At 34.6% G+C, this 12,464-nt stretch overlaps 1 protein-coding gene across 1 annotated transcript in view; it reads right to left on the bottom strand.

The window, feature by feature from the left end:
• The window catches only part of LOC150092747 (uncharacterized), a 236,806-nt gene that overhangs the window by 166,261 nt on the left and 58,081 nt on the right, over positions 1-12,464 (bottom strand). Inside the window, exon 4 of the mRNA XM_090414467.1 lies at positions 11,609-11,754. Coding sequence (XP_090270593.1) covers positions 11,609-11,754 — 146 coding nt within the window. The remainder of the gene's footprint in view (positions 1-11,608; positions 11,755-12,464) is intronic.

Genomic DNA, 12,464 nt, shown 5'->3' with positions numbered 1-12,464 from the left:
ATCGTCTGCTAGGGATCTTTCTTCTTGCTACATCCTCATAGTCACCATTGCAAGTCTCTAGTTCATGCCTGATTGTTTTTACTGTATTCAGGGAGCATTGGGCAGCAGTCGTAATATCCTTATTTTGATGGCGGGCACGAATCATCATGATACAAGTTATTCTCTTCCATGATTCAGGTGGGTTCCAGCTATCCATCCTTTCTGACATCTTGTATATGAATGAAGAAGGGTCCAAACTTTTAAATGAAGAGAAGTGTGTGTTAATACATGTAACTTACGGAAAAATATAATTAATTATAAATATGTCAAATTTATCCCGAACACCCTGTATATATATAACTATATATATAATAATAATATAGTTATTATTATATAATAATATATATATATATATATATGTTACTAAAGATCTTTGAACTATAGAATTTTTTGCAATAAAAGCAACATGGGTTAAATGGGGAAAAAACAGAGTTAGGGGCAAAACACTCAAAACTTGAAATCTCATAAGTAATAGGGTTACAATAAAAAAAATGCTGCTACAGCTTTAACCATCTTTAATTCCTAATAAATATGGAAATACAGTACTTCAGTAAATAGGTATTTCTATAAGCCTTGTTTTAATCAACTCTGCAGCACTTGCAGATGTTCCTGCTAAACACTTAATTTTGCAGTGTTGTCCTTGATGATGTACAATGTGGATTTATTTAAGCCTATTGCTCTCATGATATAACACATTCTCTTATTTCTTCTTTGTCTATGATCTCTTGAGCTTTTAAGCGTCGAGATTTCGCCAAAAAGATTTCCATGCCTTCCTGTCCGAGGCTTGTTGTTTTGCTTCTTTCTAGTTAATTCCCTTCTTTTCCAATTTTTCTTTAATTTCCTTTTGCCAACTTTTCCTGGGTCTGCCTGTGTTTCTTTTTTCTTTAAAACAATATTATTTTAAGCTTATCCTCAATACTTAAAGCTTTCCTGTTTTCATTCACTACTTCAATTCTTATAACCAGGATGTTTACTCTCTTGTATAATGAGTAATGGAGTTGCAATTTTTACCACAGTAAAAATTATTGCACAAACATTTCATCTTATATATCATAAAGCATCATCAGTGTAAGGGAAGAACAACAAGGAATTTGAACTAAGAAACAGCAGAGCACATGCGTTACATTAGAATCCCTCTATACATGCAGTCGCATGTTAGTCAAGATAATAACACTACTGGGCTGAAATTAAAATTATCTGAAAATTATTTAAAATACAACGTACAGCTAATTCTCTTTATACACAGCTTTTTTTTTTACATGATTTCGAAATAACACAGTTTAAAAAACAAAAGCACTTCTATTTTTACATGGTATATTTTGATTTTACATGGTTCAAATGGCACTTATTTTTAAAATTTCTGTTTGAATTCAGTTCTGTTAAAAAGGGTATTTCCATATATATATTCGGGGTGCTTAAGGGTCAAAGCTGTATAACTGAGAGGAGACCTCCACATAGCCTTTAAAGGAATGCGGAGAACCGACCAGGGCTTCTGACCTAATGTCCAATCCTCACCTTCTCGTGGTGCACCCTGTTGGGTATCTACTTTGATACTGAACGAACGAGGGTGGGCTGGCAATTTGGGATTTAGCCGACCAAATTGTATTCTTATTGGTTAAACCAAAATAAAAAATGATGGTACAACATGACAAAATTTCATGCCGGCTGGGGCGTCACCCGGTTAAACAAGGCCCCCGTTGTTTTCGCCAGGGAACCAGGGCGAACAGCGAAAAGTCAGCTACTGGAACAAATCTGAAAACAAACCCCAACTCAACATCACCAGAGTTAAAGATCGGTACTATCAACGTAAGAAGCCTGAATGGCAAAGAAATGGAGCTAGCTGAGGAATTAGATAAGTACCAGATCGACATAATAGGGGTGACTGAAACAAAAAAGACCAAAACTGGTGAGATCTTTCTGAGCAATAAATACAAAATGTTATATTCAGGCAATAACAATCAAGGAAAAGAAGGAGTAGCCATAGTATTCAACACAAAATACGAGGCTAATCTTCTTGAATGGCAGTCAGTCTCAAGTAGAGTAATGTGGGCAAATATGAGAATGAGGAACTGGACAATGAGACTTATTTGTGCCTATGGTCCCACAGAAGGTTCTACTAAGGTAGAAGTGGAGGAATTTTTTGAGGCTTTAGAAAAAGCAACTGACACAATGAAAAAGGAAAAGTTGGTCCTTGTTGGGGATCTAAATAGTAGAGTAGGAAATGATTGTGAGACATACAAAAATATTTTGGGAAAATTTGGAGAAAAGAGCAAAGCTAATAATAATGGCAAATATCTGTTGGATTTCTGCTCAGGACATGGACTGGTTATTACTAACACCATGTTCCAACATAAAAATGTGCACAAATTCACATGGAGAGAAGAGGCTAGGAATAAGAAAAGTCTCATTGACTATGTTATTGTTGATAGTGATGTTTTCTCCCTGGTGCAGGACACCAGAGTGTACAGAGGATTTGAAATTGGAAGTGATCACTATTTAGTCTTGAGCAGGATAAAATTGAATTTCATATTGAAAAGAATAACATGTAAGAAAGTTTTAAAGCGAATAAAAGTTGAGCAGCTCTCAGATGTAAACTGTAGACTAAAATACAGAAATATTATTGAAAAGAAAATGAAAGAGTTTGAGAACAGGAATCAAACCTTGGAGATTCAGTGGCAAACTCTGAAGGAAACATTGATTGATTCTGCCAGAGAGGCATGTGGTGAGGTTGTGTGCAAAGATAAAAAAATCAGAACTCCCTGGTGGACACAGGAAGTTAAAGAGGCAGTGAAGGAAAAGAAGAAAGCATATCAAAAGTTCCTGGCAAATAAGTCAGCTTTTACTGTTACAGAATACAGAGACAAATGTAAGAAAGCTAAACAGTGTGTAAAACTAGCTAAACAAAAGTCATGGGAGGACTTTGGCAAGAATATAGAAAATAAATATCAAGAAGGTGGCAAAATATTCTGGAGGTTGTTGAAGAAGCTTAGGAATGGAGGAAAGAGTGCTGTAAAAGGAATTAGAGATGATAAAGGTGAAATGAAAACAGGAGAAAAAGATATCCTTGAAGTATGGAGTAATTACTTTGAAAAACTGCTAAATGAAACAAGCAGTGATGACAGCACAGTGATAAAAAACACTGACCAGGCATGCAGTCAGGAATACATATCCATAATTGAAGTAGAAAAAGTCATCAAAGGCTTGAAATGTGGAAAGGCAGCAGGAGTAGATGATATTCGACCAGAAATGCTGAAGTATGGTGGTATAAAAGTCTTACAGTGGCTGCACTGCATAGTTCAGAAAGCCTGGACAGAGGGACAAATTCCAGATGATTGGAGTAGAGCTCTCATAGTACCCATATATAAAAAGGGAAATAAAACTGAATGTGAGAATTACAGAGGTATTTCCCTACTGAGTGTTCCCGGCAAGATCTATGCAAGTATACTTGAGAAACGGTTGAGAAGAATTGTGGAAGAAAAGCTTGGTGAAGAACAAGCTGGATTCAGGCCAAATAGAGGCTGTCAGGATCAGATCTTCACTTTACGACAAATAGCCGAGAAAGCATGGGAATATAACAAAGATCTGTATTTAAGTTTTGTCGATTTGGAAAAGGCATATGACAAGGTGCCAAGAGAGAAGCTATTCAATACGCTGCAGTTATATGGTGTCAATGGGGCATTATATCAAGCAATACTTAGTCTTTATTTGAGTTGTGAGTCAGCAGTTAGAATTGAAGGAAGTACAGGAAGATGGTTTAATGTTAAATCTGGTGTGAGACAAGGATGTACATTATCCCCTCTGTTATTCATTATCTATATGGATCACATTATGAAGGAATGTGGTATTAAACCTGATATCAAAATTGGAGATGTTAATGTCAGCTCTTTGCTTTATGCGGATGATGTTATACTTCTAAATAAATCCGCTACAAGTCTGCAAGATTCTCTGACTAAATTGAATAGCTGTTGTAATAGATATGGTATGAAGGTCAGCAATAAAAAGACAAAGACAATGAAAATAGGCAGAATCATTGAAAATGTCAACTGTGTTGTGAATGGAGAACCTGTGGAACAAGTAAAACATTTCAGCTACTTAGGCACAATTTTTACTGAAGATGGTAAACTAAATATAGAAATAGACAACAGAATCAGCAAAGCTGGTATCGTGGGAAGTCAACTGAATAAATTCATATGGAATAAGAAAGAAATTAGTCGGAACACTAAATTAGCTGTATACAAGACTGTGTTCAAACCAATTTTAACTTATGGATCTGAGAGCTGGGTCAGAAGTAAAACACTTGACCAAAGACTAGAGACCGCAGATATGAGAGTCCTGAGAAAGATTAGAGGCGTGAACAGATGGCATCAATGGCAATATCATATTAAAAATGAGGATATTAGGAAAGAACTTGACATTGTCAGCATCCAGGAATGCGTTAGCAGAGCTAATCTCAGATGGTATGGTCACTTAAATAGAATGGGAGAGGAAAGATTAGCAAAACAAGTGTTCTCTGCCAGGTTGGCAGGAAAACGACCCAGAGGAAGACCAAGATATAGGTGGATTGATACGGTACAAAGTGCCTTAGACGATAGAAATATAAGATCTGATAATGTTGGAGTCTTGACAAGTAACAGACTGATTTGGAGGAAAATTGTAGATAGGAAGTTAGTAATGATGTAATTTTTTCATGTAGTACTGTCATATCCTGTACACCCCTTGAGGGTACATGGCAGGAATTTGATGATGATGATGATGATTTTTATTTTCTAGAATGGTACATATGTATTTAAACGTGAATTTTTGGGACTCCCCCCTCGATGTTTTAAATATTAGGGATTACTCTACGCTACAGAATATAGGCAATTGTGTAGACAAAAAAATGCCAAGTAGAACTTATATAGCGAAATCACAAAAAATATGTTGTGGCTTTAAAGCAGTTAAGATCGTGTGACTATTATTTTGCAGCAATGTTTCAGGAGATCATATATTAAAAACCATTAGTCATTAATCGATTCCCTAAGACTGTGGACAATGAAAGGTGTGGATTTTAACATTTTACCAGTGCACTGGAAGGCAAACAAAAAAGACTGGATTACAAAAGAAATTTTTAATGAATGGTTCCATCAGTGTTTTGTTCCAGAAGTTAAACGCTATTTGATGGGGAAAAAAATCTGGACTGATTATAGACAATGCGCCTGGCTATCTTGTTTTAGAACATTCCATATTCAGGTGTTCACCCAAATGTGGAATTTTGTTTTTTGCTGCCAAATACAACATCCTTAATACAGCCACTAGACCAGGGTGTGATCGCTACGTTCAAAACTTACTACATAAGAACATTCCAATACATTTTGGATAAATTAGATAAGGATACTTTACTGACAGTTATTGATGTGTGGAATAAATTTTCTATTTCGGAATGCATCAAACTTGCTAAGTTGGCGTTATCAGAATTGAAACCCTCAACTTTAAATGCATGATGGAAAGTTACTTGGTCAGAATGTGCGAAAAAGAAAAACCTGTAAATTTGCATAAAACTGAGTATCCCAATATCATCAGATTAGCACATGCAGTTAGCAGAGAAGGATTTGGTGATTTTTTTGTCTGCAGATGTTGAAGAATTGATGGTTGACAAGGCTGTTAGTGATGATGAAATAATAGAAGCTGTCCTTGACAATCTCAATGAAAAAGAAAAAAGTGATGATGATGAGATTCCAATCACAGCAGGATTAATTAAAGAAGGGCTTCAAATATCTAGTAAATTGCAATGTCATTTTCTTAGACATGATCCAAACACTGAACTGAAGTCACATATGGTGCGATATGAAGAATTATACAAAGAGCTAGTCAAAACAGGACCTCAATGATTAATTAGATTCCATGGTAAAGGAAAAAAAAAACAATCTTCAGAATTATTGGAAATTAGAGTTAACTTAGTTCCTTTTACTGAAGAAAATGTTTTGCCATTGCAGTGTGAACAGGATGGCCAAAGTGTTTCAAGTGATGGAAGTGATTTGATTCCAGTTTCACACAATGCAGCTACTGTCAGAAAGTGACAGCAAATAAAATTTAATTAATAACTATATGCACAAGTGTATTTGGGCCTTTTCGAATTTGTTGTATTAGTGACACACTATTTTCTTTAAGAAAGATACATATGTATATACTTTAAATAAGATTTTTAAATGAAAAATATTCCATTAAAATTAAATAGGCTTATTCAATGATTTTCATATGTTTTGTTTGAAAATAACTTATTGTTAGTATCAGGTTTTGACATATGGAACCATTCTTCTATTTTTTCACATGCACTGTATTCTTTTTTACATGGTTTTTTCTGGTTTTTTAAATGAAAAATATTCCATTAAAATTAAATAGGTTTAATCAATGATTTTCATGTGCTTTGTTTGAAAATAACTTATTGTTAGTATCAAGTTTTGACATATGGAACTATTCTTCTATTTTATCACATGCACTGTATTCTTTTTTACATGGTTTTTTCTGGAACCGATCTACCATTTAAATGGAGAATTGAATGTATTTAATACAGATGAGATTACAATTTTAAAGCCTTCAGGAACAGAAAGGTGGTTATTATGACTAAGGTTCAGTACATGAAATAGAACTTCAGCACTTTCTTTGAATAAACATCACCATCATCAAATTCCTGCCATGTACTCTCAAGGGGTGTAGTACAGGATATGATAGTACTGGATGAAAAATTTACATCATTACTAACTTCCTATCTACTATTTTCCTCCAAATCAGTCTGTTACTTATCAAGACTCCAACATTATCAGATCTAATATTTCTATCATCTAAAGCACTTTGTACCATATCAATCCATCTATATCTTGGTCTTCCTCTGGGTCATTTTCCTGCCAACTTGGCAGAGCACACTTGTTTTGCTAATCTTTCTTCGCCTATTCTGTTTAAGTGACCATGCCATCTGAGATTAGCTCTGCTAACGCATTCCTGGATGCTGACAATGTCAAGTTCTTTCCTAATATCCTCGTTTTTAATATGATATTGCCATTGATACCATCTGTTCACGCTTCTAATCTTTCTCAGGACTCTCATATCTGCGGTCTCTAGCCTTTGGTCAAGTGTTTTACTTCTGACCCAGCTCTCAGATCCATAAGTTAAAACTGGTTTGAACACTGTCTTGTATACAGCTAAATTTAATGTTCTGACTAATTTCTCTCTTATTCCATATGAATTTATTCAATTGACTTCCTATACCAGCTTTGTTGATTCTGTTGTCTATTTCCATATTTAATTTACCATCTTTCCTAAAAATCATGCCTAAGTAGCTGAAATGTTTTACTTGTTCCAAGGTTCTCCATTCACAACACAGTTGACATTTTCAATGATTCTGCCTATTTTCATTGTCTTTGTCTTTTTATTGCTGACCTTCATACCATATCTATTACAACAGTTATTCAATTTAGTCAGGGAATCTTGCAGACTTGTAGCGGATTTATTTAGAAGTATAACATCGTCTGCATAAAGCAAAGAGCTGACATTAACATCTCCAGTTTTGATAGTAGGTTTAATACCACTTTCCTTCATAATATGATCCATATAAATAATGAATAACAGAGGGGATAATGTACATCCTTGTCTCACACCAGATTTAACATTAAACCATCTTCCCGTACTTGCTTCAATTCTATCTGCTGATTTACAACTCAAATAAAGACTAAGTATTGCTTCCCTCTCTTGCACCTTGTCATATGCCTTTTCCAGATCGACAAAACTTAAATACAGATCTTTGTTATATTCCCATGCTTTCTCAACTATTTGTCGTAAAGTGAAGAGCTGATCATGACAGCCTCTATTTGGCCTGATTCGAGCATGTTCTTCACCAAGCTTTTCTTGCACAATTCTTCTCAACCGTTTCTGAAGTACACTTGCATAAATCTTATTGAAAGTTTATTTTTCACTCGGTTAGAGTATAATAAAATTAGTTTAATCCTTTATCCAAGTGTGAGCAAACAAAGTTTGCACCTGAAAGTATCTTCAGGACTGGGGTAAGGTGGTACAAGACTAGGACAACTCGTTGCAAAGGTGGAGCAAGCTACCAACACTCCTATCTCAGTATCTCCTATAATGCAAAACACATCTCCTTGCGGATATGTCTAATGTTATGCATTAAGGGAAGGGCCACTACCCAGACTAGTGTCGACCTTTATTGAGGTCTCTTCAGTGGGAGCCAGGCCCAAGTGGAGATACCAGGCAGAAGCATTAGCAGGTCATCTCCACTTATAGGAGTTGCCAAATGGTGTGCCACCCTTTTTTAGTAAATTACTCTGGATTTAGAGAAAGATGTTGAAAGTTTATTTTTCACTTGGTTAGAGTATAATAAAATTAGTTTAATACTTTATCCAAGTGTGAGCAAACAAAGTTTGCACCTGAAAGTATCTTCAGGACTGGGGTATTCAGGACATATATTAAAAAAGGGTGGCACACCATTTGGTAACTCCTATAGGTAGAGATGACCTGCTAATGCTTCTGCCTGGTATCACCACTTGAGCCTGGCTCCCACTGAAGAGACCTCAATAAAGATCGAAACTAGTCTGGGTAGTGGCCCTTCCCTTAATGCATAACATTAGACATATCCACAAGGAGATGTGTTTTGCATTATAGGAGATACTGAGATAGGAGTGTTGGTATCTTGCTCCACCTTTGCAACGAGTTGCCCTAGTGTTGTACCCCAGTCCTGAAGATACTTTCAGGCACAAACTTTGTTTGCTCACACTTGGATAAAGGATTAAACTAATTTCATTATGCATAAATCTTACCAGGAGCACTCAGTAGGGAAATACCTCTGTAATTCTCATATTCAGCTTTATTTCCCTTTTTATATATGGGTACTATGAGAGCTCTACTCCAGTCATCGGGAATTTGTTACTCTGTCCAGGCCTTCTGAACTATGCAGTGCAGCCACTGAAACACTTTTATACCACCATACTTCATCATTTCTGGTCGAATATCATCTACTCCTGCTGCCTTTACACATTTCAAGCTTTTGATGGCTTTTTCTACTTCAAGTATGGATATGTATTCCTGAATGTCACTGTGCTATCACTGCTTGTTTCATTTAGCAATTTTTCAAAGTAATTACTCCATACTTCAAGGATATCTTTTTCTCCTGTTTTCATGTCACCTTTATCATCTCTAACTCCTTTTACAGCACTCTTTCCTCCATTTCTGAGCTTCTTCAACAACCTCCAGAATATCTTGCCACCTTCTTCATATTTATTTTCTATGTTCTTGTCAAAGTCCTCCAATGACTTTTGTTTAGCTAGTTTTACACACTGTTTAGCTTTCTTACATTTGTCTCTGTATTCTCTAAGAGCACAAGCTGACTTATTTGCCAGGAACTTTTGATATGCTTTCTTCTTTTCCTTCACTGCCTCTTTAACTTCCTGTGTCCACCAGGGAGTTCTGATTTTTCTATCCTTACAGACAACCTCACCACATGCCTCTCTGGCTGAATCAATCAGGGTTTTCTTCAAGGTTTGCCACTGAATCTCCAAGGTTTTGTTCTTGTTCTCAAACTCTTTCATTTTTTCTTCAATAATCTTTGTGTATTTTAGTTTACAGTTCACATCTGAGAGCTGCTCAACTTTTATTCGCTTTAAAACTTTCTTACATGTTATTCTTTTCAATATGAAATTCAATTTTGTCCTGCTCAAGACTAAATAGTGATCACTTCCAATTTATAATCATTTCCAAAAATATGATTACTTCCAATTTCAACACTGAATAAACATTCATATTTATACATAGATCCATGTCAAGTTTGGTGTTATCCAATTCGATCTTGTGATTAGTTTTTTAATTCCATGTTGCACCATGTCAAATTTATGAGATCTGATAAGCCAGATGTGGTTTTGATGTATGGAAATATGTTTTTTGACTGATCTTCCAGTTTGTCTATAGTAAAATAAGTTGCAGAAACATGGTACTTGATATACACCAGGTAGCATCACTAATATAAGCCTGTCTTTTGAAGAGGATAACAGATGGTGAATTTGGTTGTTAGGCTTGAAGGTAGTAATGGATTTGTATTTTTTCATAATCTTTGTTATATGTTCAAAAATACCTTCAATATAAGGTACAAGAATTCTGTAGACTACTTCTTGAATTCGATACTGTATAGGAGAGTTGTTAATTATTTTTTGTGTTGTTCTTAGGTTGTAGCCATGCAGTAAAGCTATTTGTTGGATGATTTCCAGTTCTTGTTTGAGCAATTCTTCGGAAGAACAAATTCTGTGCTCCTAGAGACTAAGGATTTTATAAAATTATAAAATTTTATTTTATAATTTTATAAAAGAAAATCCATTATATCCATTCCATTCATCCAAGCCATAACAGTACAATAAAATATGAGGAAATTGCTCAGACATGACCTCCTTTTAATAAACCCATGCTGTTCCTTAGAGAATATATTGTTTATTCACCCATTTCTATATGCGAGTTCTGGAATATGACAAGGACAGCTTGCTAAGGCCATTATATACTTGCAAAACATGTATTCTGTAGCTGACTTGCCAGTTTTTTTTTTATATAAATAAAACAGGTTTCTGGGAAGAAGTTTAAGCAAGCACTCCAGGTTATAACAATCATTCACTGATGTTAAACTTTCTGATAATTAGCATTTAAAAAAAAAAAAAAAAATCTGAGATTTTTTTTTCAGCAATAAATCTATATATAGTTTTCTCTTCCATTTTAAGAACAGCACAAATGTACATAGTTTCCATATGAAAAGTAAGTTACTTCATTTCTTTATTCATTTAATATAATACTGTAACACTTACATAGAGGAATCCTTTTAATCCCCTTACCAGCCTTGATGTATGTATAAGTCAATAATCAGATGAATGCAAAAAATGTGCATTGCAACTGAAATAACATGGATACAAAGCATAAATTAAATAAGTTTTCTTTTCCAGCTTGAGTACAAATTCACGTGATTCATCTATATTGATTATGTAATTTACGTGTCATTCAACGTACTCTAGAGTAATTTACTGCACTTGCTTTTCTCCATATAAAAATAATTCTATATTGTAGTTTTAGTTTCAATTGAAAATGCATATATCAGAAATCTTAATGTTTCCATCATCAGCACTTACAAGATTCACACTAAAAATTGTTCCACCTCAAACAAAGCAAAATGAGACAATTCATCTCTACTCTGATTTAAACATCTTATAGTAATGCAGTTTTCCTGAATAGTGTTACCAGGGCAGCAGGGCTTACTAATTCTGTGGATGTCAGGTAATCACAAAATTCTTTATTAAATATTAATTTGAAACGAGAAGGAAACAGACAAGTCCATAACAATTTTAAAACATTCAGCAATAATTTAAAACTGTTTAAAGCAATCCAGTTGAGCTATAATAGAACAAAAAGTGGAAACACAATAAAATGGGCACAAAACAAAATTAATTACCTAAATATTATATTTAAAGACCCATATTAAATAGCAAATTGTTTAATACTATCTTGAGAGATCAGTGACAAAAATATAAATATTAATGAAATTAAATATTTTTACCTGCGACGACGAGAATAAGAGAGTGAACGGGATCTGGAACGTGAACGTGAACGATATCTTCTAGCATAATATCGATCTTTTTCTAATTCTGGGCAATCTCTGGCCCAGTGACCTGATCGATGGCAACGATAGCATTCATCATAAATCTAGAATGACGTGTGCATGCATTGCATCAATATCACAATAATATCCATTTTAACAAATACAAATAAATTATTTAAAATAATTACAAATAATGATGAAACCAAATTAACTTCTTTTGTTTTGTTACATGCACAGTTTGGATGAATTGAGTGGGGCATAATTTTCTAATGATATATGCAGAATTTTTTTTTTTTTTTTTTTTTTTTTAAATCATAAACAGAAGTGGGCAATGCCTAAATACTTAAAGAATGTCAAGTCATTACTCCTACTTAGTATTTTATATAACTTTGATGCAAAATGTTATTAAAGTACCTGTTAGAATTTGACGTATCACATACAGGGGGGGGGGTCCTCGAGTTACGTCAGAGATCCGTTACTACGGACCGGCATAAGGCGATTTTCGATGCAAGTCAGAATTAACATAGCCTAAGTTACTTACCTAACCTAAAGTCATATATCAAGAAACGGAACTAGGCCACAGGAAAATGAAAGGGAGAACATAATTACTGTATACAGTAATTATGTTCTCCCTTTCATTTTCAGAAAAATGACAAAAATGAAGCCAAAGAACAAGAAGCCTTTCCATCTCAATCATGAGCCTACTAAGTTTTTTCATAATCACAGTCGATTTCATGGGCACCAATCCTTTCACGTGTTCAAGGATGCGAACTTTATCCTTGATAATAGTCCCAAACTGTGGTACGACTTAAGT

This window comes from Typopeltis vanoorti, chromosome 25 (assembly GCF_054136105.1).
Source record: "Typopeltis vanoorti isolate ZY-2024b chromosome 25, IOZ_Tvanoo_1.0, whole genome shotgun sequence".
Lineage (NCBI taxonomy): Eukaryota > Metazoa > Arthropoda > Arachnida > Uropygi > Thelyphonidae > Typopeltis > Typopeltis vanoorti.
This window is presented reverse-complemented; position numbering and strand designations above follow the sequence as displayed.